The sequence below is a fragment of the Nycticebus coucang genome, chromosome 11 (genome assembly GCF_027406575.1).
Source record: "Nycticebus coucang isolate mNycCou1 chromosome 11, mNycCou1.pri, whole genome shotgun sequence".
Classification (NCBI taxonomy): domain Eukaryota; kingdom Metazoa; phylum Chordata; class Mammalia; order Primates; family Lorisidae; genus Nycticebus; species Nycticebus coucang.
The window spans coordinates 73,405,670-73,433,055 of NC_069790.1; the positions used below are offsets into that span (position 1 = coordinate 73,405,670).

The window sequence follows — 27,386 nt, forward strand, 5'->3', positions numbered from 1 at the left end:
GATGCAATGGAAAGTATCAGAAACAGGTTAGACCATGCAGAAGAAAGAATTTCAGAGGGAGAAGACAAAGTTCTTGAGATAACTCAGATAGTAAAAGAGGCAGAAAAGAAGAGAGAGAAAGCAGAACATATACTGTCAGAATTATGGGACCTTATGAAGCGTTCCAACATATGAGTTATAGGAATCCTAGAAGGGGAAGAAGAATGCCCCAGAGGAATGGAAGCCATACTAGAGAATATTATAAAAGAAAATTTCCCAAATATCACCAAAGATTCTGACACACTGCTTTCAGAGGGCTATCGGACCCCAGGTCGCCTCAACTCTAACCAAGCTTCTCCAAGACACATTGTGATGAACCTGTCCAAAGTCAAGACAAAAGAAAAGATTCTCCAAGCTGCCAGGAGTAAGCACCAGTTGACCTACAGGGGCAAATCCATCAGAGTGACCGCAGACTTCTCTAATGAAAATTTCCAAGCAAGAAGACAATGGTCATCTACCTTTAATCTACTTAAACAGAACAATTTCGAGCCCAGAATTCTGTACCCTGCTAAGCTAAGCTTCAAAATTGATGGAGAAATCAAATCATTTACGGATATACAAACATTGAGGAAATTCACCACAACAAGACCAGCTCCACAGGAAATACTTTGGCCTGTTCTGCACACTGACCACCACAATGGATCAGCAGCAAAGTAAGAACTCAGAAATTAAAGGACAGAACCTAACCTCCACACTGATGCAAAAGATAAAACTAAGCAATGTACTCTCACAAAATAAGACGAATAGAATACTACCACACTTATCAATTATCTCAATAAATGTTAATGGCTTGAATTCCCCACTGAAGAGACACAGATTGGCTGACTGCATTAAAAAACACAAGCCATCCATTTGCTGTCTGGAAAAAAACACACCTGGCTTCAAAAGACAAATTAAAGCTCCGAGTCAAGGGTTGGAAGACAATTTTTCAGGCAAATGGAATTCAGAAGAAAAGAGGAGTTGCAATCTTATTTTCAGATACATGTGGATTTAAAGCAACTAAAGTCAAAAAAGACAAAGATGGTCACTTTATCTTGGTCAAGGGAAAAATACAACAAGAAGACATTTCAATTGTAAATATTTATGCACCAAATTTAAATGCTCCCAGATTCTTGAAATAGACCTTACTCAGTCTGAGCAATATGATATCTGATAATATGATAATAACAAGAGACTTTAACACTCCTCTACAGAGCTGGACAGATCCTCTAAACAGAAATTAAACAAAGATATAAGAGATTTAAATGAGACCCTAGAACAACTGTGCTTGATAGACGCATATAGAACACTCCATCCCAAAGATAAAGAATATACATTCTTCTCATCAGCCCATGGAACATTCTCCAAAATTGATCATATCCTGGGACACAAGACGAATATCAACAGAATCAAAAGAATTGAAATTTTACCTTGTATCTTCTCAGACCATAAGGCACTAAAGGTGGAACTCAACTCTAACAAAAATGCTCAACCCCACCCAAAGGCATGGAAAGTAAACAATCTTTGGTTGAATAACAGATGGGTGCAGGAAAAAATAAAACAGGAAATCATTAACTTCCTTGAGCATAACAACAATGAAGACACAAGCTACCAAAACCTGTGGGATACTGCAAAAGTAGTTTTGAGAGGAAAATTCATCGCTTTAGATGCCTACATTCGAAAAACAGAAAGAGAGCGCATCAACAATCACACAAGAGATCTTATGGAATTGGAAAAAGAAGAACAATCTAAGCCTAAACTCAGTAGAAGAAAAGAAATATCCAAAATCAAATCAGAGATCAATGAAATTGAAAACAAAAGAATCATTCAGAAAATTAATGAAACAAGGAGTTGGTTTTTTGTTTTGTTTTGTTTTGTTTGTAGGGACAGAGTCTCACTGTACCGCCCTCAGTAGAGTGCCGTGGCATCACATGGCTCACAGCAACCTCTAACTCTTGGGCTTAGGCGATTCTCTTGCCTCAGCCTCCCAAGTAGCTGGGACTACAGGCGCCTGCCACAACACCCGGCTATTTTTTTGTTGCAGTTTGGCCGGGGCTGGGTTTGAACCCACCACCCTCGGCATATGGGGCCGGCACCCTACTCACTGAGCCACAGGCGCCGCCAGGAGTTGGTTTTTTGAAAAAATAAATAAAATAGATAAACCATTGGCCAGACCAACGAGAAATAGAAAAGTAAAATCTCTAGTAACCTCAATCAGAAACTATAAAGGGGAAATAACAACTGATCCCACAGAAATACAAGAGATCATCTCTGAATACTACCAGAAACTCTATGCCCAGAAATTTGACAATGTGAAGGAAATGGATCAATATTTGGAATCACACCCTCTCCCCAGACTCAGCCAGGAAGAAATAGAGCTCCTGAACAGACCAATTTCAAGCAATGGGATCAAAGAAACAATAAAAAATCTTCCAACTAAAAAATGCCCTGGTCCAGATGGCTTCACTCCAGAATTCTATCAAACCTTCAAGGAAGAGCTTATTCCTGTACTGCAGAAATTATTCCAAAAAATTGAGGAAGAAGGAATCTTCCCCAACACATTCTATGAAGCAAACATCAACCTGATATCCAAACCAGGAAAAGACCCAAACAAAAAGGAGAATTTCAGACCAATCTCACTCATGAATATAGATGCAAAAATTCTCAACAAAATCCTAGCCAATAGATTACAGCTTATCATCAAAGAAGTCATTCATCATGATCAAGTAGGCTTCATCCCAGGGATGCAAGGCTGGTTTAACATACGACAAGTCCATAAACATTATCCACCATATTAACAGAGGCAAAAATAAAGATCACATGATCCTCTCAATAGATGCAGAAAAAGCATTTGATAAAATCCAGCATCCTTTTCTGATTAGAACACTGAAGAGTATAGGCATAGGTGGCACATTTCTAAAACTGATTGAAGCTGTCTATGACAAACCCACAGCCAATATTTTACTGAATGGAGTAAAACTGAAAGCTTTTCCTCTTAGAACTGGAACCAGACAAGGTTGTCCTCTGTCACCTTTACTGTTCAATGTAGTGCTGGAAGTTCTAGCCAATATAATTAGGCAAGACGAGGAAATTAAGGGAATCCAAATGGGAGCAGAGGAGGTCAAACTCTCCCTCTTTGCTGACGACATGATCTTATCCTTAGAGAACCCCAAAGACTCAACCACAAGACTCCTAGAAGTCATCAAAAAATACAGTACTGTTTCAGGATATAAAATCAATGTCCACAAGTCAGTAGCCTTTGTATACACCAATAACAGTCAAGATGAGAAGCTAATTAAGGACACAACTCTCTTCATGATAGTTTCAAAGAAAACGAAATACCTAGAAATATACCTAATGAAGGAGGTGAAGGACCTCTATAAAAAAAAATATGAAATCCTCAGAAAGGAAATAACAGAGGATATTAACAAATGGAAGAACATACCATGTTCATGGATGGGAAAAATCAACATTGTTAAAATGTCTATACTTCCCAAAGCAATCTACCTATTCAATGCCATTCCTATCAAAATACCAACATAGTATTTTCAAGATTTGGAGAAAATGATTCTGCGTTTTGAATGGAACCGGAAAAAAACCCGTATAGCTAAGGCAGTTCTTAGTAATAAAAATAAAGCTGGGGGCATCAGCATACCAGATTTTCGTCTGTACTACAAAGCCATAGTGCTCAAGACAGCATGGTACTGGCACAAAAACAGAGACATAGACACTTGGAATCGAATTGAAAACCAAGAAATGAAACTAACATCTTACAACCACGTAATCTTTGATAAACCAAACAAGAACATACCTTGGGGGAAAGACTCCCTATTCAATAAATGGTGTTGAGAACTGGATGTCTACATGTAAAAGACTGAAACTGGACCCACACCTTTCCCCACTCACAAAAATTGATTCAAGATGGATAAAGGACTTTAATTTAAGGCATGAAACAATAAAAATCCTCCAAGAAAGCATAGGAAAAACACTGGAAGATATTGGCCTGGAGAAAGACTTCATGAAGAAGACTGCCATGGCAATTGCAACAACAACAAAAATAAACAAATGGGACTTCATTAAACTGAAAAGCTTCTGTACAGCTAAGGAGACAACAACCAAAGCAAAGAGACAACCTACACAATGGGAAAGGATATTTGCATATTTTCAATCAGACAAAAGCTTGATAACTAGGATCTATAGAGAACTCAAATTAATCCACATGAAAAAAGCCAACAATCCCATATATCAATGGGCAAGAGACATGAATAGAACTTTCTCTAAAGATGACAGATGAATGGCTAACAAACACATGAAAAAATGTTCATCATCTCTATATATTAGAGAAATGCAAATCAAAACAACCCTGAGATATCATCTAACCCCAGTGAGAATGGCCCACATCACAAAATCTCAAAACTGCAGATTCTGGTGTGGATGTGGAGAGAAGGGAACACTTTTACACTGCTGGTGGGACTGCAAACTAGTACAACCTTTCTGGAAGGAAGTATGGAGAAACCTCAAAGCACTCAAGCTAGACCTCCCATTTGATCCTGCAATCCCATTACTGGGCATCTACCCAGAAGGAAAAAAATCCTTTTATCATAAGGACACTTGTACTAGACTGTTTATTGCAGCTCAATTTACAATTGCCAAAATGTGGAAACAGCCTAAATGCCCACCAACCCAGGAATGGATTAACAAGCTGTGGTATATGTATACCATGGAATACTATTCAGCCATTAAAAAAAATGGAGACTTTACATCCTTCATATTAACCTGGATGGAAGTGGAAGACATTATTCTTAGTAAAGCATCACAAGAATGGAGAAGCATGAATCCTATGTACTCAATTTTGATATGAGGACAATTAATGACAATTAAGGTTATGGGGGGGGAGTAGAAAGAGGGACGGAGGGAGGTGGGTGGGGCCTTGGTGTGTGTCACACTTTATGGGGGCAAGACATGATTGCAAGAGGGACTTTACCTAACAATTGCAATCAGTGTAACCTGGCTTATTGTACCCTCAATGAATCCCAAACAATAAAAAAAAAATAAATAAAATGTGGCTACTAGAAAAATTTAAATTACTTATGTAGCTTACATTTTATTTACATTGGACAGCACTAGATTCAATGGAAATAAGAACTAGGGAAGCTCAAGAGATTTTCAGTTTTCCAAAGAGCTTATTAAAAATTTTACTAATATAAAATGAAATTATTTTCAAATCAATTAAATACCTATATCAATTTATTTTTTAAACCTTCCCAAGTACAAAATGCCATTATTTTAATAGGATTTTAATTTAGAATAGAATATCATAGTTTGAATTTTTTTTTTTTTTTTTTTTTTTTTTTTTTGTGGTTTTTGGCCGGGGCTGGGTTTGAACCTGCCACCTCCGGCATATGGGACCAGTGCCCTACTCCTTGAGCCACAGGCGCGGCCCCATAGTTTGAAATTTAAGAGCTATTAGTGATAATTAATTTGCTTAAAAGGAAATTTTTTTTTTTATTTTTTACTTAACCATTCCAAAGCTACTTACCAATTTTGGTTTAGGCTAAAATATTTAATGATTGTGGAAATGAAGGAGGAAAAGAAGATTTAGAATTTTTTTTTTACCCTTAGAGTTAGTGATGGAAAAGCTTTGAACACTGATTAGACCACTGGATTAAAAGCCAGAACACTGAAACAATTGCAAAAAAGAGCGTTAATAATGATAGCACTGTTTCCCGTCTGTGGGCTCACAGCACACATCTCTAGAGTGTTTCCATGATGACAGCTCATTATCCATCCCAGCGTGTTCTAACACCCCTTGGAGAATATACGTGCCTGAGATCATTTCATTCTGTAAGTTTCCATGTCATTTTTTGGATATATAGAAAATATGGTAGATATTCCTTAGCTTAGCATTTTGTCCTCAAATAATGTCTGCATTATTTGTTTAGGTTGGTCTGACAATTTCAAAGCATGATTGTTCTTATATACTAACAGTAAAATCTTGTCATTTTAAAGACTATCTTATGCCTAGAAAGAACATTGGACCTAGTAATTACAGTCTGCAGAATGAAATCAGGAATTCTGAATCTCAGCTTATTGGCCACAACAAGAATATTTTTTGAACAGCGTACATTCTGAATCTACTTTATTTAAAAGGAAAAGAAAAACAGAAGAGCCACCCAATAGTTTAAATTACCTTGGTAGATTTGCAAAGTGATATTTTACATTTTTAAAAAATTACATTAAAAAGTTTTAGGTTTAGTGTATTATTATACTAAGCAATCCAGATTGCCAGGAAAAGAACCAATCCAAGTATTTTGTTAAATGTCCACACAAGTTATCTAAATATTCTGGAACATTATGAATGCATCCAAAATAGGTACCCCGTATGATTTCTCACATTTATCAAACGTCCTTTATCAAACTATGTAGCATGGTTTTGACTCAGATGTATTTTTCATACTCAAGGTATATTATGAACTATATCGGCATAAGACCCACAGGTACAGAGGCAAAACTGATAGTAAGAAGTTATAAATAATGTATTAATTAAACTAAGTGATAAATGCGTAGTGTAATAATGCTGTAATCTATTGGGTCCAGCAGATTGGTAAGTGCCTTAAAGCAACTAAATTTAAGAAATTTCTATGGAGCAACTCCTACAGGCTGTGTATAAAGGAATGTTATAGATAGACAAAGATAATTATATCATCCCTGAGGGAGAATGTCAGTGAGGAACAACAGAATCTATGGCCAGAATCTTTGAATGGGGAACTCCACCTAAAGACAACAGAACCGAGGAAGGAGGATCACGGAAATTCCTGCGCTTCCAGAGGAGACCTCTTCTTGTTTAGGAGCCAAAGAAATCTGAGGTTATAAAGGTGCATCAATAGTATCAAATGAGGCACTGAAATCAGTCAGAATGAGGAAGGAGAAAAAGGCTGTTTATTTTGTTCATTACGGTGTCGTCAGTGACCTTAAAGAATTAAATGTCTACAGAGCTTAATCCCAAAGGGCAGGAATGAGTGGAGACAGCGTGAGGACTCCGCTGGCGACTACTTTTCCAAGAGAGAGATGAAGGGAGGAGCAAGATGGAGAAATTTGAGCTTATTTGAAAACTTGGGGAAAGAATCAAATAAAAATGGGAGATGGCTTTTACTATGGCTAAAATATGCCCAGCCACATGCACATTACTCCAGGAATAAAGGAGAAAAGTAAGAGAAGGGATTCTCTTAAAGTGAAGGGCATTAGCTACTTATCAGGTAATGTTAGATGTGAGCAATAAAAACTGATTCCTGTTTAACTCATTCTGTATCTGGAGTGTATGGAAATCCAGAAGCCAGGGACCTGTTCAGTAACCTTCTTTGATTCCTGATGCATTTCTTATACTGTCTTTCCTAGATTTATTTACAGGGGTAAGCCAAAAAACTAATGCTCTTTCCAGCAGGAAAAATTGAATAAATGCTTTCTCTGTGCCAAATTGAGATAATAAGCCATGGTGCTTATGTTTTAATTAAAACATGAAAGGGGATTCAAGTACCAAAATGTAATTGATATGTTTACAGCAGCATCCCATGTGCCAAATTAATTCACAAAAATGTCATTCTTTGCATTTTTGAATATTGAATCCATTCATAAAATTAATCAATTGTGTTTAGTTACCCAGCTTTTTCCTTAATGTGCACAAAGCTATGGCTTTCAAAAACAGGACCAAGGATATACTATGTGAAGCCCATGGAGTGTTAGTAAGAAATAGGAACCAAGTTTTGAAATTCTGTTTGTCTTTATTATAAGGGAGGTTGTCCTTATACCTGGATGTGGTCACCATCTGCTACTTTTTAAATATTAGCATTTGCAACATCGTGTGAGCCCAAGATAAATTAGGAACTGTAAATTCAATTTCTATTAACTTGTCACAGTGGTCATATAAAATCCCATCCGAGAAGAGTACCGTGAGATTTATTCCATAATGCCTCAGGATCCTAGGACCAACTTCGAAAAAAGAGGCAACACTGGCCATTGTTGGCCACTGAACACCAGTGTCCAGAGTACATTTTATCACCCCTCAGTGCATGTCTTCATGATCACTGCCTCCTCTTGAGCTGCAAGACAACACCTGAGAGTGCATGGCCTTGGCAGTTCTGCAAAAAAAGGGTTGCAGAGAAAGAAGATTAAAAAAGAGCACAGAAAAAAAAAAATACACAAAAAGGATGTCGGCGGGGCGTGATTGAGCCATATCCAAAGCAACTCAGATCTGGATAGGTATTTACTAGGCCCCTTCACAACCTCCCAAGTGCATAGTTTATTTATAAACCAGAGAAAAGAGTGGTGATCGTTAACTGTTGGAATGGGGTGAAGATTTGCCCTTGGATTTCCTCACTTTAAGTTCTTGCATGGATAAGGGAAGAGATAGAGCATGATATAATAATTGGAGCATGCTGTCAGGCCAGAAGAGCAGCTAGAAGAAAGTGTCAGAAACATCATAATCTTCCAAGAGAACTAACAAAGCAGGGAAAAGAATAATGTCTCCAGCTTTGTACATGTAATTTTAGTTATTTTGTAAAGCTGGAGTCAAAGAGGGAGGAAAAAAATAAACAAAATCAAAGAAATATTGTCTTTCTAAAAAAACTTTTCTTTTTCATTAAAAAAAAAAAATACTGCTGCCTCAAGGCACAATCTATCATTTAAACTTTTTTTCCAGTTGACTATTTCTCTAAAGTTTCCATGCCCTGCAGACTCTGAGTCTGTGTTCAAAATTAACAGAGAAATAAAAAATAAATCACATCTGCTGGCATACTTCTCTATGGGGTAGCTCTTTGCCTCTCCCTACTGGATCGCATGCTATTAAGCTGGTCATCTTTGCCTGGAAGAATGGAAGGGTAAGGATTAAATGGCTGCCACATGTCACCCTATATTTGAAATCAGGTTGGGTCAGAGCAACAGAATTATAATTCTCACCAAAATGCACATAAAATCTAGGAGAAGAGGGAGGAATGCCTTGTTCATGTTTCTGTTCTTCAGAGTTAAAAAAAAAAAAAAAAGAAAAAGAAAGAAAAACTAGCTAAAATCTAGATTTTTTTTCCCTCAGAAAAAGTCCCGAGTTACTCATTAAGGAAAAGCCTTCTAGTTCCCCCAGGAATCACAGCCTTCTCTGATCGAAGATAAACCCCTTGTACCCTGACACATCTCAAAATTCCATTACTTGGATTGTCATAATTTCCCATTTCTTTAGGGAGAAAGTTTTTCTTAGCCAATAAGATGAATCACATAGTACATTTCTTAGAGTTCCTCATGCAACGTGCATGGGTGCTGAAGTCAGTGGAGGAACAATTTCTCAGCTGTGCGTAAATGAGAAGGATACAGGAGATGAAAAGTTCCAGTTAAACATACGCTGCCTCTATCATGTTAAGTGCCAAAAATATATCACCTTCTATTTGAATTTTTTATGTATATGTGGTTTAGAATGCTCCAAACTTGCAGTAACCTGGACATGCAATGTGTGAGCAGTGGTATGGTGCAACTTACAGAAGTTTGAACAGCAACTGAGCCCTATGTCACTTCCCATGTCCCCTTGCCTTTCTCCCTTCCTTGCTAGATACAGGTACCTGCTATGATTTCATAGTGCTGCTCCACTTCCCTCCCAAAAGCTTAGCACACACCCCAATATGTAATTTCTCAGATGATATTGTAGATGCCAGAATAAAGTGAGTTCAAAAACCAACTGTGTGTCATGGGGTCTAGGGCAAAGATGTCATTTTCCCTGTATCCCCCAACTCTGACTAATAAGAACTTAATTTGTCTAAGTTCTCCCATCTTTAAGATATGACTGATGGTATCATTTATAAAATATGACTGATTGTATCATTTATATTAGACATGGAAGTCTAATTAGTTCTTTGAGAGTTGTATATTATTCATTGAATGGAAAAGGCCTTGGTCATACATACATTTAATCATAAAAGGATGTGATTGCTCATTGAGTCTTGCATAACATGTACATATACATGTATTTATGTGCCAAATTCAGCTTTTTTAAAAATAGAACAAATGATTAGCATTTGCCTACATATCAGGAATGAATGACTTTTCTTTTATATATCACTGAAAATAACCCAGGTTGTTGGGGGGCAGTATCATGTATCACTTTGCACACTGCAGCCCCCCTCTCTGTAGTACCTGGAAAAGACTTGCCTGGCCACAATTCAGTGAGTCTCCCTCTACTATGCCTACTGTTATATATCCAGGTGGCTCAGACCTACGCTTTTATCTCAGGAGGATTCTCTGAAATCCCATCTTCATTTCCAAACCTATCCTATTTAAGCAAGAGGAATTTTACTTAATGCTTCTATCAATTCTAATACCTCCTTTAAACTATTAAGGCTCAGAAATCCCTAAGCATTTCCTAAGCAAAGGATGGCATGACAAATATTTTCCCAAATTAGTGATCATCCAGTGACATCGCACCCAACTCAGTTGTGGTTGAGGTCCTGCCCCCCAAGGAAGGGGCCAAGAGCCAGGAGCATAAATCTTATTCTCCTTAAAATGTCAAAATATTTTTTATAGTTTCAGTTTATTCCAGGGCTCAGAAAAAATGACATTCAAGAGACTGTTTCTTAGCTTATTTTTAATTGTATCCCTGTTCTTTCCGCTGACCTCAGAAACGTATTCCTCTTCTAATTTATTTTAAGTACACTAATGAAGTCAAAAGTCAATTAGTGGCTTCCATGTTCTAAAATGTTTGGGGGAATAAGAGTTCATATTAGACCCAGATTAATTTCTACCTGTAAATTCTGAAAACCTACCATAATATCAACACATCACTTAAACCCCAATAGAGAAAAGTTTAAGTTTATATTTTCTAATATTTAGTCTTGAAAGAAACAGCTTTTATGGATCATATACACACACACATCCATGAATTGGCTGTATCAAGTCAAAAACTGATATCGGTAAAATTACCAGGTAGTACTTTACTGAGCAATTCCAGGGTTCTGCCATTTGTTCTTTCTTTCTTCTGTAATTATCATTCCAATCAGCATAAGCAGCCTCAAAGTGACAGCCGCGCTTCTTGAGGGCAATCCAAACGCTCTTAGGAAAATAAAAAGTTACAGAGACAACTATTTTTTTTTTTCACTCTGAAGACTTGTGTTCTCTTTCTGCTTCTGGTGACACCCCAGTAGCTCCTTTGGCTGGTCACTCTTATTCCAGGGACTATCTAATTTTGGAATGCCTACTTTTTTGCTACCGTGCTTTTTGAATCCTCTATGCTTTCCATTGACGCTAACAGCACCCTCATTAATCACATGCACAAAATTCATTTATCCCTGGTGTGTTCAGTTTCTCAGGGTGGGGGTGGAGGCAGGTGTCATTACTCAATGCAATCTTCTTTATGCCAGGTCCAGATTATAAGGAACTGGATGTTCACCTTCGGAGGATGGAGTCTGGATTCGGCTTCAGAATCCTCGGGGGAGATGAACCTGGACAGCCTGTGAGTTGAATCCCCTTTATTCCCACATGATGGGCTCTTCATATGTGTAAGCACCTGGGAAAATATTGTTCAGTATGACATCTAAAAGAAAATGCCTCAGGACTCACATAAAAATTTAAGGTTTGCTTTTTCTTCTGCATGATCTAACAGCACACAAATATCTCTTTGGCCAATATCTCATCATAAATCACTTTAAGAGAGGTACATTATTATATTTTAGAATGGATTGGATTCCTCTTGAATGTTTCAGTTTACATGTGCTGGAGCCCCTGGTATCTTTGGGGGCAGCTATGAGTAGACATGCTGTATGACGGGGGACACATGTGAAGAGGTGACTTGGAACAGCAGAACTGTGCATGTTTTCAACCAAACAGAAAGGAAGAGAAAACACAGGGATAAACAGAAGAAAATTCAAACCTGATGTCGTAGAATTTCATGCAGATTTGACATAAGGAATTATCATGACAAGATGTTTACGAAGCCAGCTTTAATTGGCACCATACTGGGAATTTGGGAGGGGCTCTGAAAACATCCTTTTATATACATCTATATGTGTATACAGACGTGTGTGTCTTTTCAGAATGAAAGCAAAAATAGCAATAGTGTTACACAGAAAACACAGCAAGACTAGATTTATGAGCATGTGTTTAAATATTGGCTATAAGACACTCGTTGTAAAAGATGTATCTTACATGATCCTCAATGTGAATAAGTCAGATCCATGAACGTTCTGGATAAATGAACAGCCCAAGCAGTGCACCCAGATGTCTGCCCCGCTTTCAGTTCTGGCAGCTACACCCCATCCTAGCTCATGTATAGGCTTTAAACTCTTTAAGTTTCAGTTTTCTTATCTATAAGCTGTGGGTGACGATAATACTTTCTCATTGAGTAGCTTTAAGGATTAAAGACGATAATATATGTAAATGTCTTGGTATTGTGCCTGGTTTGTATTAAGTACAGAATAAATGCTTATCATTATCAATGTTTTTCTCTCCTGTTACTACATTATTCCAGAAAATAAATTAAAAATAAAACCTGGTCAAAAATCTTCAGCAGGAAAAAAGTTAACCTAACAAGTGAAAGCAGTTCAAGCTTCCCCAACGTGAAGCAGATTTTGCCTTGGTGGAGGGTGAAGTGAGCACCTTCACCGGAGAGGAATTCAAGCAGAGTCAATGTGAGGCTGATGGGAACCCCAGAGAGGCTTCCTCTGCCCTGCAAAAGGAGTTGGGCTAGATGATTGATGGGGACCTTTCTCCAGAGAATTTCAGGAGGCTGACCTGGGACTCCAAGGATGAGAGCACTCCAGGAAAAAAAGGGAAAAAAAGACTTTTTTCCTAGTTCCTGGGGATAAAATTTGGCAACAGTCAACCAGAATGTCACTAATTCCCTGGCTGCCAAAAAAAGATGTGAGGGCATATTTGCCAAGGAGGATTAGCCAGATTTTCTGAGGTAAAATATAGGGCTCAAGTCACTCCAGGCTTCAGTTTTTTTCTGAGACTAAATTAGCAATCCTGGGTTGCAAGTAGAAGAAGCAAATGTTCCCAGGTTTGTTCCCCTCTCCCTCTGTCACCTAGTCAGGCCTCGAGCCTCACTCCTCTCTAAAACTCATCCTGGTTTGTACAAAAAGGACTGAGAACATTATCGAGTCCTTCCATATATATAAGCATCTAACCCAGTGTTTTTCAACTGTTTTTAATCTCATGGCATACTTGAATCTATAGTTAAACTTTCAGGGACACTTAAATTATGTCGATCAAAAAAAATAGTAAAAAAATAAAGAATGTACTTACTGAGCTTTACACTTTTTTCAATAATAATTTATTAATGATCTTTAAAATGTTTGGTGGTATCCCTGAGATCCTTTCATGGCACAGTGGTTGAAAATCACTGATCTAACACAGGGATTTGTACTACAGGGCCCCCTACTTCCCCAAGACATGCATCTGATTTGGCTTCCTTCAGAACTGTCCTCTGATGTGTTCGTATGTCTACCCATTTTGTTTAATGAGCAGGATTTTAAATTTCTTCTAAGCAAGAATTTCACATTACCCTTTTTATTCTACTTTAGTGCTCCATAAATTTAAAATATGTCATTATCCAGCATGAGTCAACCTTGAGGTAACATAACAGTCCCAGAGCTTCAGACTGCCACGTCGGCCCAGGACGCCTGACACCAGGGGAATGAGTGGACAGACTACAAAACCTACGGGCACAGTCACCACGGGCTACCCCCACTTCACACAGCAGCTGCCAATGTGTGGTCCCCGCTGTGTGCTAGGTTCACTGTGCACCGGTTACCAGTTCCTCTGAGTCTGGTGACACAGAACACCCACACACCCAAGTTACAGGAAGGGGCGATGTCACTTACAGACAGGCAATACATGACAATGGAAGCTTAGGATTCATCAGGAGTGGGTCCCCACAGCTCAGGAAAGCTGCACAGGACAGAGTCCCAACTGCATTAGCGCCATCTGCATCACCAAGGAAGGATCCCAGAATCAGCCCAGTGTGGGTTCTGTGCCCTGAAGAAATAGACTGACTGGACTGAGGCCCAAAATCCATGCTCTATCTAGAGGGGACTGGAACAGAACCCAGGCTGGTCAGCCAGCTGCTCCTATGAGGATGCTGCACTCCTAACACATTCTACAGTTATTCTTGAGAAGCACAAGAGAAGAAGGGCGAGAACTGGGTCCATCCAAGGCCACCCAGAGAACTTTCCTACACCCATATCCTTCCTCAGGTTCAGTAATTCACCAGAATAATTCAAAACTTAGGAAAAAGGCTGGGGAGCAACTCATGGAGCTGCCGTAAGCTTCAGCAAAAATTCAAGAATTAGCAAAGATGGCTGACTGAAGCCAGCTTTCCACAGAGGCTCCCATCCAGAAGGAGAGTTAAAGAACAAAAATTTAGTAAGTAACCTGGTGGATTAGAGCTGCACTGAGATAGAAGGTTGAAGAACGCACATCAACCCCGCTGAGGAGAGCTGCGACCCCAAGGATACAAACAAAAGGTACAGAATCCATCACTAAGTGGACAGGAGTCCCCTCCCCCATGAGAACAGCTCGGAGTGCCCCACAAACAAACGAGCAGAGTTCAAAGCTCCTCCTACTACACTCCACAGGAGAGACCATCTAAAAACTGGACCTACCTCCCCTACTAGGGTGCCACAGCGTTCTTCTGCCAGGCATAAAACTGTATATATTCTCTACCTGCAATTCTGAGCTCCCAGCACTCCCCTCCACTCTCACTCTGAGGTCTGGAGGCCTGTCCCCCAAGAGTCCAGATTCTTGGGTGATTTCTAAAAAGGGTATGGACAGGGCCTAGACTGCAGCTGGTCAGTGCTGATTCTGTGGCATGGGAGTGAGAGGACTGTCGGCTGAGAGGGAACCACACCAGGGCGGTGGGGTCCCGAGGCACAGAGCATCAGCCATTTTTGGCAACAATAGGGCTCACTCCCGGATATTCAAAAGCCACACCCCCTGGCTCCCTGGGCAACCAGAGGAGGTTAGGCATCTTCTCAGGTGGCAAACACCGTGGAACAGATCTGGGACGGAAATGCAGGCCCCGTGAGTAAAGAGTTTGCCTGAGGCAGTACCAGCCTGGGAGGAGCGTGGGGACTAGAAAACGCACGTGCACAGCCGGGAAATTCCCAGGGCGGAGCTGACCCAGAGGACCTCTTTACTGAGCCTAAGACGCACCCGGCCCTCAGGGGATCAAAAGCCTATAGACAAAGGAAGGCAGGAGGCTAGAACTGACAGCTAACTGAATACAAACCTGCAGAAACAAAGACAGAGCCTGAGGTGCAGGTTCTGGGAACTCAAAACAGCTTCTCTTCTGCAGGTGAATTTAGCAGGGACAGGAACAAATTCTCGCAAAGTTGTTCTGTTCTGTTCTGTCAGTAACATCAATCAGGGGTGAGGCTGAAACTGAGTGAACACCCCCCAACCTCCATCAAGCGCCCAAGGTTGTCAGGCCACACCTCCCCCTGCTGGATGGAGGCAGAGCGCAGTGGCCTGGCTGAGCAGATAATAGATTTACTTGTGATTCAGGCAGGTGCAAACTTCCCTGGAGTATCTGTTCACTAGAGGCAACTGGGTCACAGCCCTGCAGGACTATCAGTGACTGAGTGTGATAGGGGTGCAAGGTGGGGAAGGAGGCATCAAAATTTCCAGACTAATCTATTTGCTGGGTGGGTCCTCCTGATTTCACGGAGCACCAGAGCAAGTCATATTAGAGTTGTCAACAGACCCCTGCGATCCAGTTGCCAGAGACCTTTAAACTCTCCTAACTGATACAGGTACTGACTGAGACAATTGATTTGGACCTTTTGAACTGAGCCAATCGCCCAAGGACTATTCAAGTGGTGCCCTGGGTGTGTGGTTGTAGGAAGGTTTGATTTTCCTTTTGCAATTGTTGCCTATGGGGTGGGGGGGTGACTTAATTGCTGGTATTTCTCCACAGCTGAGACTTCAACCCAGAGTAACTGTTACACTAGCATCAGACAGAGACCAGCTGAAAATAAGACAGAACCACTTAGCCCCATCACTCCAAACAGATCCCCAGTTTCTCAGGCCATACCACTGTACAGGCCCTTTACAAAGCTCCAGGGGAAAAATCAAATGGTGTAAAATAATCATAGGGCAGAATCAGCAGAAAAACTCTGGTAACATGAATAACCAGATTAGATCAACCCCCCCGCCAAGGAAAGATATGGCAGATGTAACTGAAGATCCCATTCATAAACAGCTGGCCGAGATTTCAGAAATCGAATTCAGAATTTGGATTTCAAATAAGATTAATAGAATGGAGGAAAATTTGGAATTAGAAATTCGAGGAGCAATTCAAAAGTCGGAATTAGAAATTTGAGGAGAAATTCAAGAATTTAACGAATTTAAAGACAAAACCACCAAACATTTTGATGCACTGAAGCAAGAATTTGCAGCCCTCAATGATCTGAAAAATACAGTAGAATCCCTCAGTAACAGAGTGGAGCAAGTAAAAGAAAGGATTTCTGACACTGAAAACAAAGCCTTTGAATGCTCCCAAACTCTCAAAGAGGAAGAGAAATGGAGAGCAAAAATGGATCATACTCTCAGAGAGCTCTGGGATAATTTGAAGAAGACTAATATCCACCTCATTGGAATCCCTGAAAGCAATGAAGTGCCCTCGCTAGGCACAGAGGCCCTTCTCCATGAAATTATGAAAGAGAATTTTTAAGACATGCCAAGAGCTTCTGAAATTCAGATAGCAGACAGTTTCAGAACCCCAGCATGACTCAATCCGAATAAGACACCCCCCAGGCATATCATAGTTAACTTCACTAAAGTGAATATGAAGTAGAAAATTCTGAAAGCAGCCAGACGTAAGAAATCCATTACCTACAAAGGGAAGATTATTGGAATGACTGCAGATCTCTCTACTGAAAGTTTTCAAGCCAGAAGAAGGTGGTCATCGACTTTTAACCTCCTAAAGCAAGATAATTTTTAACCCCAGATCCTGTATCCAGCTAAACTGAGTTTCGTTTATGATGAAGAAATTAAATACTTTAATGGCATTCATATATTGAAGAAATTTGCCATAACCAAACCAGCTCTTCAGGATATTCTAAGACCTATCCTCCATAATGACCAGCCCAATCCTCTACCACAAAAGTAAACTCACTCAGAAACTTTTGATCAAACTCCAACTTCCACAGTAGCGAAAGGATTAAAAATGTCCACTGGACTTTCAAAAAACTCAATACACAAAATTTTACCAGACTTATCAATATTCTCCATTAATGTGAACAGCTTAAACTGTCCTCTAAAGAGGCACAGGTTAGTTGACTGGATACAAAAACTCAGGCCAGATATTTGCTGCATACAAGAGTCACATCTTACCTTAAAAGACAAACATAGACTCGGGCTGAAAAGATAGTCGTCCATATTTCAGGCAAATGGTAATCAGAAAAAAGCAGGTGTTGCAATTCTATTTGCAGACACAATAGGCTTTAAACCAACAAAAGTAAGGAAGGATAAGAATGGTCACTTCATATTTGTTAAGGGTAATACTCAATATGATGAGATTTTAATTATTAATATTTATGCACTCAACAAGAATGCACCTCAATTTATAAGAGAAACTCTAACAGACATGAGCAACTTGATTGCCTCCATCTCCATAATAGTCAGAGATTTCAACACTCCTTTGGTGGTGTTGGATAGATCCTCCAATAAGAAGCTGAGCAAGGAAATTTTAGATTTAAACCTAACTATCCAACATTTGGATTTAGCAGACATCTACAGAACATTTCATCCCAACAAAACTGAATACACATACCCTGTTTCCCCGAAAATAAGATAGTGTCTTACTTTAAGGTGTGCTCCTAAAGATGCGCTAGGTCTTATTTTCAGGGAACATCTTATCTTTCCTGTAAGTAGGTCTTATTTTCGGAGGATGTCTTATTTTCGGGGAAACAGGGTACTTTTCATCAGACCGCGGAACATACTCCAAAATCAATCACATCTTAGGTCACAAGTCTAAACTCAGTAAATTTAAAGGAATAGAAATTATTCCTTGCATCTTCTTGGACCACCATGGAACAAAAGTTGAACTCAGTAACAACAGGAATCTGCATACTCATACAAAAACATAGAAGTTAAATGACCTAATGCTGATTGATAGCTGGGTCAGAGATGAGATTAAGAAGGAAATTGCCAAATTTTTGGAACAAAATGACAATGAAGACACGAATTACCAGAACTCCTGGGATACCATTAATGCAGTCCTAAGAGGTAAATTTATAGCACTGCAAGCCTTCCTCAAGAGAACAGAAAGAGAGGAAGTTAACAAGTTACTGGGACATCTCAAGCAACTGAAAAAGGAAGAACATTCCAACCCCAAATGCAGTAGAAGGAAAGAAATAACCAAAATTAGGGCAGAATTAAATGAAATTGAAAACGAAAGCATTATACAACAGATCAATAAATCAAAAAGCTGGTTTTTTGAAAAGGTCAATAAAATAGATAAACCATTGGCTAACCCAAAACAGGAAAAAAAGAGTAAAATCTCTAATTTCATCAATCAGAAATGACAAAGACAAAATAACAACACACTCCTCAGAAATTCGAAAAAATCCTTAATGAATATTACAAGAAACTTTATTCTCAGAAATATGAAAATCTAAAAGAAATTGACCAATACTTGGAAGCACGTCACCTTCCAAGACTTACCCAGAATCAAGTGGAAATGTTGAACAGGCCCATATCAAGTTCTGAAATAGCATCAACTATACGAAATCTCCCTAAAAAGAAAAGCCCGGGACCAGATGGCTTCACGTCAGAATTCTACCAAATTTTTAAAGAGGAACTAGTACCGATATTGCTCAACCTGTTCCAAAATGTAGAAAAAGTAGGAAGACTACCCAACATGTTCTATGAAGCAAACATCACCCTGATCCCCAAACCAGGAAAAGACCCAACAAGAAAAGAAAATTATAGACCAATATCACTAATGAATATACATGCAAAAATATTCAATAAGATCCTAACAAACAGAATCCAACAACACATCAAATTATACATAATGACCAAGTCAGTTTTATCCCAGCATTTCAAGGCTGGTTCACTATCTGTAAATCTATAAGTATAATTCAGCACATATACAAATTCAAAACCAAAGACCATATGATTCTCTCAATTGATGCAGAAAAAGCTTTTGATAATATCCAGCATCGCTTCATGAGCAGAACACTTATGAAAATTGGTACAGAAGGGACATTTCTTAAACTGATAGAGGCCATCTACAGCAATATACAATTTTAATGCAATCACACTTAAAAGATCTTGAAAAAATAATACTTTGTTTTATATGGAATCAGAAAAAAAACCCAAATAGCCAAGATATTACTCAGAAATAAAAACAAAGCAGGAGCACAGATTACGGCTGGGAGGTGGAGCAAGATGGCGGCCCAGTAACAGCTTCCCTGCAACAGGGCACTGTAAGTCTGGGGAGATAAGACTCCAGGTATCTCCAGCTGGTGGGATCTGCCTATAATCATCCCTTTGAGGATACAGGGAGTCAGCAAGGGACTTCTGGACACCAAGAGGAGGACAAAAACTAGAAAACTGGCAAGTGGTTGCGTGTGTTTGATCAACCTAATCCCGCCGGCAGCCATAAGTACAAGCAGCAGTGAGACTGCAAACCAGAAAGGCGTTATCTATGAACTGTTTCAGTGTTTTTGGACTTGGCACTCAGTTGAACTGCCCTGGGGAGAGCTTGAGCAGGAGTGCAAAGAACTTTGGGCATTGTCTAGGGCCCCAGATTGATCCTCTGAGCCAGATAGAGATAATAGTCTTCGGCTGTGGGCCACAGGGAGCCATTGTGAAAGAACTGCCCTGGCAAGCTCCACCTTCAGGGTCTCAGAGCAAGGATCAGGAGGGAGCTAGTAACCTAGTGACTGAGCAGCCTAAAGGTGGGGACTCAGCTGCCTTACAGCCTTAACCCTCAGGGGCAGAGTGTCACCGGTTTTGGCAAACTGGAGCCTCAGAATGTTGCCCTAGATAGAGTGCCATGGCATCACAGCTCATAGCAACCTCAAACTCTTGGGCTTTGAGATATCACCTAACCCCAGTAAGAGTAGCCCACATAACAAAATCCCCAAACCAGAGATGTTGGCGTGGATGTGGAGAAAAGGGCATACTTCTACACTGCTGGTGGGAATGCACACTAATACGTTCCTTCTGGAAGGATGTTTGGAGAATACTTAGAGACCTAAAAATAGACCTGCCATTCGATCCTATAATTCCTTTACTAGGTTTATACCCAGAAGACCCAAAATCACAATATAACAAAGACATCTGTAACAGAATGTTTATTGCAGCCCAATTCATAATTGCTAAGTCATGGAAGAAGCCCAAGTGCTCATCGGCCAACGAATGGGCTAGCAAATTGTGGTACATGTATACCATGGAATATTATGCAGCCTTAAAGAAAGATGGAGACTTTACCTCTTTCATGTTGACATGGATGGAGCTGGAACATGTTCTTCTTAGCAAAGTGTCTCAGGAATGGAAAAAAAAGTATCCAATGTACTCAGCCCTACTAAGAAGCTAAATTATAGCTTTCACATGAAGGCTATAACCCAACTATAGCACAAGACTATGAAGAAAGGGCCAAGGAAGGGGAAGGGAGGGTAATGGGTGGGGCCACATGTACAGTGCATCTTAGAATGGGTACAGGCGAAACTTACTAAAGGCAGAATACATATGTCTATGTACAATAACTAAGAAAATGCCATGAACGCTACGTTGAACAGTTTGATGAGAATATTTCAGATTGCATATGAAACCAGCACATTGTATCCCTTGATTGCACTAATGTACACAGCTATGATTTAACAATAAAAAAATAAATAAATAAAAACAAAGCAGGAGGAATCACGCTACCAGACCTCAGACTATACTATAAATCGATAGTGATCAAAACAGCATGGTACTGGCACAAAAACAGAGAAGTAGATGTCTGGAACAGAATAGAGAACCAAGAGATGAATCCAGCTACTTACCATTATTTAATCTTTCACAAGCCAATTAAAAACATTCAGTGGGGAAATGATTCCCTATTTAACAAATGGTGCTAGGTGAACTGGCTGGCAACCTGTAGAAGACTGAAACTGGACCCGCACCTTTCACCATTAACTAAGACAGACTCTCACTGGATTAAAGATTTAAACTTAAGACATGAAACTATAAAAATACTAGAAGAAAGTGCAGGGAAAACCCTTGAAGAAATTGGTCTGGGAGAGTATTTTATGAGGAGGACCCCCCGGGCAATTGAAGCAGCTTCAAAAATATACTACTGGGACCTGATCAAACTAAAAAGCTTCTGCACAGCCAAGAACACATTAAGTAAAGCAAGCAAACTGCCCTCAGAATGGGAGAAGATATTTGCAGGTTATGTCTCCGACAAAGGTTTAATAACCAGAATCCACAGAGAACTCAAACGTATAAGCAAGAAAAGAACAAGTCCCATTGCAGGCTGGGCAAGGGACTTGAAGAAAAAATTCTCTGAAGAAGACAGGCGCACGGCCTACAGACATATAAAAAAATGCTCATCATCTTTAATCATCAGAGAAATGCAAATCAAAAGTACTTCGAGATATCATCTAACTCCAGTAAGATTAGCCCATATCACACAATCCCAAGACCAGAGATGTTGGCGTGGATGTGGAGAAAAGGGAACACTTCTACACTGCTGGTGGGAATGCAAATTAATACATTCCTTTCGGAAACATATTTGGAGAACACTTAGAGATCTAAAAATAGATCTGCCATTCAATCCTATACTACTAGGTATATACCCAGAAGACCAAAAATCACATCATTTAACAAAGATATTTGTACCAGAATGTTCATTGCAGCCCAATTCATAATTGCTAAGTCATGGAAAAAGCCCAAGTGCCCATCAATCAACGAATGGATTAATAAATTGTGGTATATGTATGCCATGGAATATTATGCAGCCTTAAAGAAAGATGGAGACTTTACCTCTTTCATGTTTACATGGATGGAGCTAGAACATATTCTCCTTAGTAAAGTATCTCAAGAATGGAAGAAAAAGTATCCAATGTACTCAGCCCTAATGAAACTAATTTATGGCTTTCACATGAAAAGTATAACCCAGTTATAACCTAAGAATAGGGGGAACGGGGAGAGGGAGGGGAGGGAAGGGGGAGGATGGGCGGAGGGAGGGTGATTGGTTGGATTACACCTGCAGTGAATCTTACAAGGATACATTTGAAACTTAGTATGTAGAATATAATTGTCTTAACACAATAACTGAGAAAATGCCAGGAAGGCTATGTTCACCAGTGTGATGAAAATGTGTCAAACGGTCTATAAAACCAGTGTATGGTGTCCCATGATCGCGTCAATGTACACAGCTATGATTTAATAATAAAAGAAATAAAATAGATGAAGTGCAATTAAAAAAAAAACTTAGGAAAAATGCTATCCTTATGATTATGGTTTTATTATAGTGGAAGGATAAAAATTAGAACCAGCAAAAGAAGGATAAAAATTAGAACCTCACCTGCAGATTATGTGAGGACTTTTTGCTTATCGTAGTGGCAGATATCACAAAAATTATGCATTGACTTTTTTGTTGTTGTTTGTCAGCTTTCATTAATGTTTGTGTGTTTAATATTTGGCTCAAGACAACTCTTCTCCTTCCAGTGTGGCACAGAGAAGGCAAAAGTTTGGATACCCCTGGAACTTTAGAGGTTACCTTCCAGGAACCAGAGACAGTGGCCAAAATTGTCTTTGGGATGAAGCTAAATTCTTTATAACAAAACCATATGCTTAAAAGATACCAAATGAACTAAATAAAATGAAACCATGCTCAAAATAAAATACAAACTGAAGGTAATTTTTTTTAGCATTTTGTAGGATACCAGGTATTAGCTAAAACAACTGCAGGATGTTCAAGGGTAAATCCATGTAGAACTCACTGCACTTAAACTTCCCCCAGACTTACCAACCTAAGAGGTTTCCACCAGAAAGGCAAGCTCCCTGTTTGTTCTGGAATATGCTCACTGACATGCTTCCTGTCCCTTATGCCAATCTGTGACAGGATAATGGTTTAACGTTGTTTATGGCTTCCAAGCCTAGCTTGGTACAACAAATATTTGTTAAATAGAATTTTTTTTTTTTGGCAGTATTTATGGTTTTATTTAAACAGAAATAGCATGTGCACATGAGCTGTCTATTCATTTTCTTTTTTTTTTTTTAATTTTTTTATTAAATCATAACTGTATACAATGATATGATTATGGGGCATCATACACTCACTTCATAAACCATTTGACACATTTTTATCACAGTGGTTAACATAGCCTTTCCGGCGTTATCTCAGTTACTGTGCCAAAACATTTACATTCTACATTTACCAAGTTTCGCAAATACCCCTGTAATACGAAGAGAGTACTTTTCACCAAACCAAATCTGTCACCTGAGCTTCTCAGAACAAATAATGATTGGGAGTTTTTATTTTCTGAGGTCTCTAAATTCTACAGCCTGTGAAGAATTAGAGTCATCTAGTCCTAGAAGCAGAGATGGTGTCCTGGCAGCCCTACAACAAGATTGGTTAAACTCTCTCAGAGTTTTAAAATCGTTGAGCACCTACTAACTTCACTTTTTAAAAAATTTTTATTTTCATCTTCTCTTTAAAAATAAATCTAGCAACATTGAGCTTGCCTTTCTCCATGACAACTGGCTGGAGATAAGCATTGGTCCCTTTTAGACTGAGCCTGGCCATACCTCCCAAACTGCCTTATGCCTGTGCTACTCATTTAGGCTACTTGCTTTGAGACTCCCAACCCAGAGGCTGGGTTAAAAGAAATTGGAGAGATGAGTATTTTATGCCAGAGGAGGCTGCCCCCAGGGCCAGATCTTCATAGACCATAAACACTAAAAATAGTGTCAGGTCTCTTCTCCCATATGTAAATATAAATAAAAGATTAAACTATAAAATAAATTTAAGACAAGGCAACAAAGTCCAAATTCTTCCCATGACACTTACTTTAAAACAAGCTTTGAAACATGAAAATTGTTACTTTCCTAGATTCCTAACCTCATGCTTTGTCCGATTTGGGGATAACCCAGCACCCCATTCAATATTATCTTCACCTGCACCCCACTCCTCCATCCAGAAATAGAAGGGATTGCATGGCTGAGTCATGGGAAGAACATAGCCTTGGCTGGCTCGGGAAGAGGGTGGTCTGGCTGAACTCTGGCACCAGAAACAACAGAAGTGTTACCAAGATGGAACGTTATTACTCATAAGGAAGCTCAGCCACGGGACATCTTTCTGCCTGGTTTGTACATAGATTCCCAGGTCTCCAACCCTTCTAAATATTGGCTTTGCATTCTCCAATCCTTTCTGCCCTCCAGTGGGTAGGCATCAAATATTTAGGATAAGCCTCCACAGATTTACATGGATTGCTGGTTATCCTATTATGTTTATTTAGACTTATTCTGGTTTATTCTTTCAGTTGAATGATTTAAGACAGACTCCTGCTGCAAGTTACAATTTTGACATTTAAGCCATAAAGGAGAATCCTAAATCTCCCTGAAACAAGCAAAGCCAGAAAATGAGTCTTGAAAACCAGAATATCGCACCTCAAAATGACCATGTCAGGAAGACGCGTGAGTCTACTGCAAAGATCTCCCATAAGCCTTTCCTGCCTTTTCTCACACTCTAAGTCTAGAGATAACATACACACAAAATGTAGTAGCCTCATTTAGTTGTTGGTATGCTACAAAAGGAGAGACACCTCAGGTGACTTGGTCCCCAACCCAAGAAGGTCTCCTAAGTAGACCAAACAGGTTTCTGCCTCCATATATACAAAATGATACTGCTATCCCAGGGTGCACGTTAAACATGACAGCACAGCTTTTGGTAAATAATAAACAGCAGGACTCCAGCTCACACAAAGCATATGGGCATTTTTCCTACAAGGGGAAATACTTTTCCAACAGTTAAATAACAATAGAAATAGACAGAAATAAAAAATGGCCATAAACGAACAAAAATGGGATTTCCAGCTGTGAGCTGAAAAGAGATGGAAAGGCATCCAGAAGGAAAGATCTGTAAAACACGGTGGTGGAGGAAAGTCATTCAAGCAAGAGGTAATGACAGACCTACTCCTAGGCCCAGAGTCTGGCACAAACTGGTGGAGAGGTTTCAGAAGGAAAGAGCCTGAAGGCTGCTTGTCCCAGGCTCCAGTCAGAGCAGACCTACTCTCAGTCCTACTGGGGAGGGACAGGCCGAGTAGTACAGGAAAGAATTAAAGGGATTGGAAGGACTGCAGAGGTGATTTGGGGTTTGTTTGTGTCTGTCTTGGTTGTTTGTTTTTTTTCTTTTTAGTGTTTGTTTTTTCCCCCTGGCTCACTGGGATCTTGGCCACTTGAATGTGAATTGCTGTTATTTCACATCAAATGCTCTGTTTTGTTCTGTGCCTTCATAGCCTGAGTCAAGTGGAGTTGTGGAGTTGTTCTGTTGCTTTTATTTTTTAGAGAAGGTACTTGGAAAGACAGGGTCATGGACCAGCTGTTAGTGGGGAAGGTCTTTCTTGATCTGTTTTGCCACAAAGCTCCTCCTTCGGGGCCAAAAATATGGGCATGGGATAAAAAGCTACTCTAAGAGAACAGAGAGAAGAAAACTGAAGAGTGGGACGGAAGGATCAGCTGAGGCCAAAGAGTCCAGGGAGGCTAGAGGGAGGTAGCAAACAGGCAAGGCTGGGAAGGCTGTAGCTGGTCAGCAAGGCCAGAAGGAAAATGTTGCCTAGTGGGTGGGGGAGACCAGACTAAGCACTAAGAAGGAAGTGGGGGTGGGGTGGGATCAGCTGATCTTGACCGTGACCATTGTGATGGGTCAAGTTGTTCAGGTCCTCTAGCTAGGAGAGTCTCTCAGCAGACATGGAATGTGACCAGTGAGACCACAGATTGTACCAAGTGGGAACAATCAGAGCCTTGCTACCAAAAGGGTGATTAATCTGTGGGCCAGTGGCATCCAGCAACTGCTGGGAGCTTGTTAAACAGACACAATATCAGACCTCATGGCAGGCCTGCAGAATCAGGCTCTCAGGGGTAGACCCAGGACTGTTTGAACACACCTAAACTCTGAGAACTACTGACTTTCAGGGTCACATATCCTGAGGCACATTCTCAAGAGCTTAAGCAAACATCAGCGCGTACACATTGGGAAGCCAGTATGAGTTATGGTGCAAGAAGGAATCATAGATTATTCAGTCCCTACAGTTATGGTGGCAAATGGGAAATAATAAAATGCATCCAGCGTACAAATCATATTTGAAGTAAAGAAAAAAATTTGTCATTTTTTTTTTCCTGAATAGAGAAATACAGCTATCTCTGCGTCCGCAATGAAATATAATACACAAAGAAGCGAAGTGCCAAAGGCTAGGGAGCAACAGCAACATAGAGGTGGTGATGGTGCGAACGGCCAGCCTCTGCCCAATAGAAGCAACAGCTGCAGATGGAGGGAGCAGACACAGCTACACAGTAGGGCCAGTGGACAAGCATCTCTGATGCCTACCCAGTTTGCCAGGCTCAATTCAATTCAAGTTTATTTGACATCTATGGCAACCATTTTTTAAATAAAGTAGAAGATAATGTGCCAACATGTTATATTGAATATTCTATTCATTTAGATATTCCATTGAAGTAGTAATTGCACATACTGTTTATTTAGAAATAAATGTGTAAGGAGCCTGTGCTAAGCATCTCTCATCCCACCCCCACCACATGATTGACACGGCCCCACCTTTCTCTGTTTTTTCCATTGTGCCAGCCTTAAGCATGTCCTGTAATTTACACACTTGTTACGTTTAGGATTGCCCGCCCACTAGAATGGAAGGTCTGTAGCATGCGGATTTTTGTCTGTTGTTCACAGACAGGTTCCTACTACCTGGGAGTATCCTGGGCTCAACAAGTACTTGTTGAATATATAAATTAATGGGGAGAGTATCTCATCTCATAGCACTGCATCAGAAGAGCAGATGTTTCACTGGCCTCTTCCTTTTAGTAAGTTAAATTAAACTGCCAACAAAGAATATAACCTCAGGACTACCTATATATCTTGCTGATCTCCAATGGCAAGAGAGAAACAGCAATTTTCCAATGTGAAATTTTATCTTTACTATTTTTCTGGAGAGCCTGATAGCAGCTATGGCTCTCTCTATTATAATTTCTATTTTTTCTTTCTCTTTCATCAGTTTAAATCAGAACTTTACCTTAAAAGTTATAATTTCACAAGCCATTTTTCCCCTTTCTGACTAGGTCTAAACCCTCCACTACAGTGTACAGGAAATCTAAAGGCTGAAGCGGTT

The 27,386-nt window shown here is 39.7% G+C and overlaps 1 protein-coding gene across 6 annotated transcripts in view; it reads left to right on the forward strand.

The window, feature by feature from the left end:
• Positions 1–27,386, forward strand: part of MAGI2 (membrane associated guanylate kinase, WW and PDZ domain containing 2) — a 1,522,816-nt gene that overhangs the window by 1,320,127 nt on the left and 175,303 nt on the right. For all 6 annotated transcript variants that reach the window (XM_053609528.1, XM_053609530.1, XM_053609531.1 and 3 more), the window contains one exon: positions 11,409–11,500. In XM_053609528.1, the coding sequence (XP_053465503.1) occupies positions 11,409–11,500 (92 nt within the window). The remainder of the gene's footprint in view (positions 1–11,408; positions 11,501–27,386) is intronic.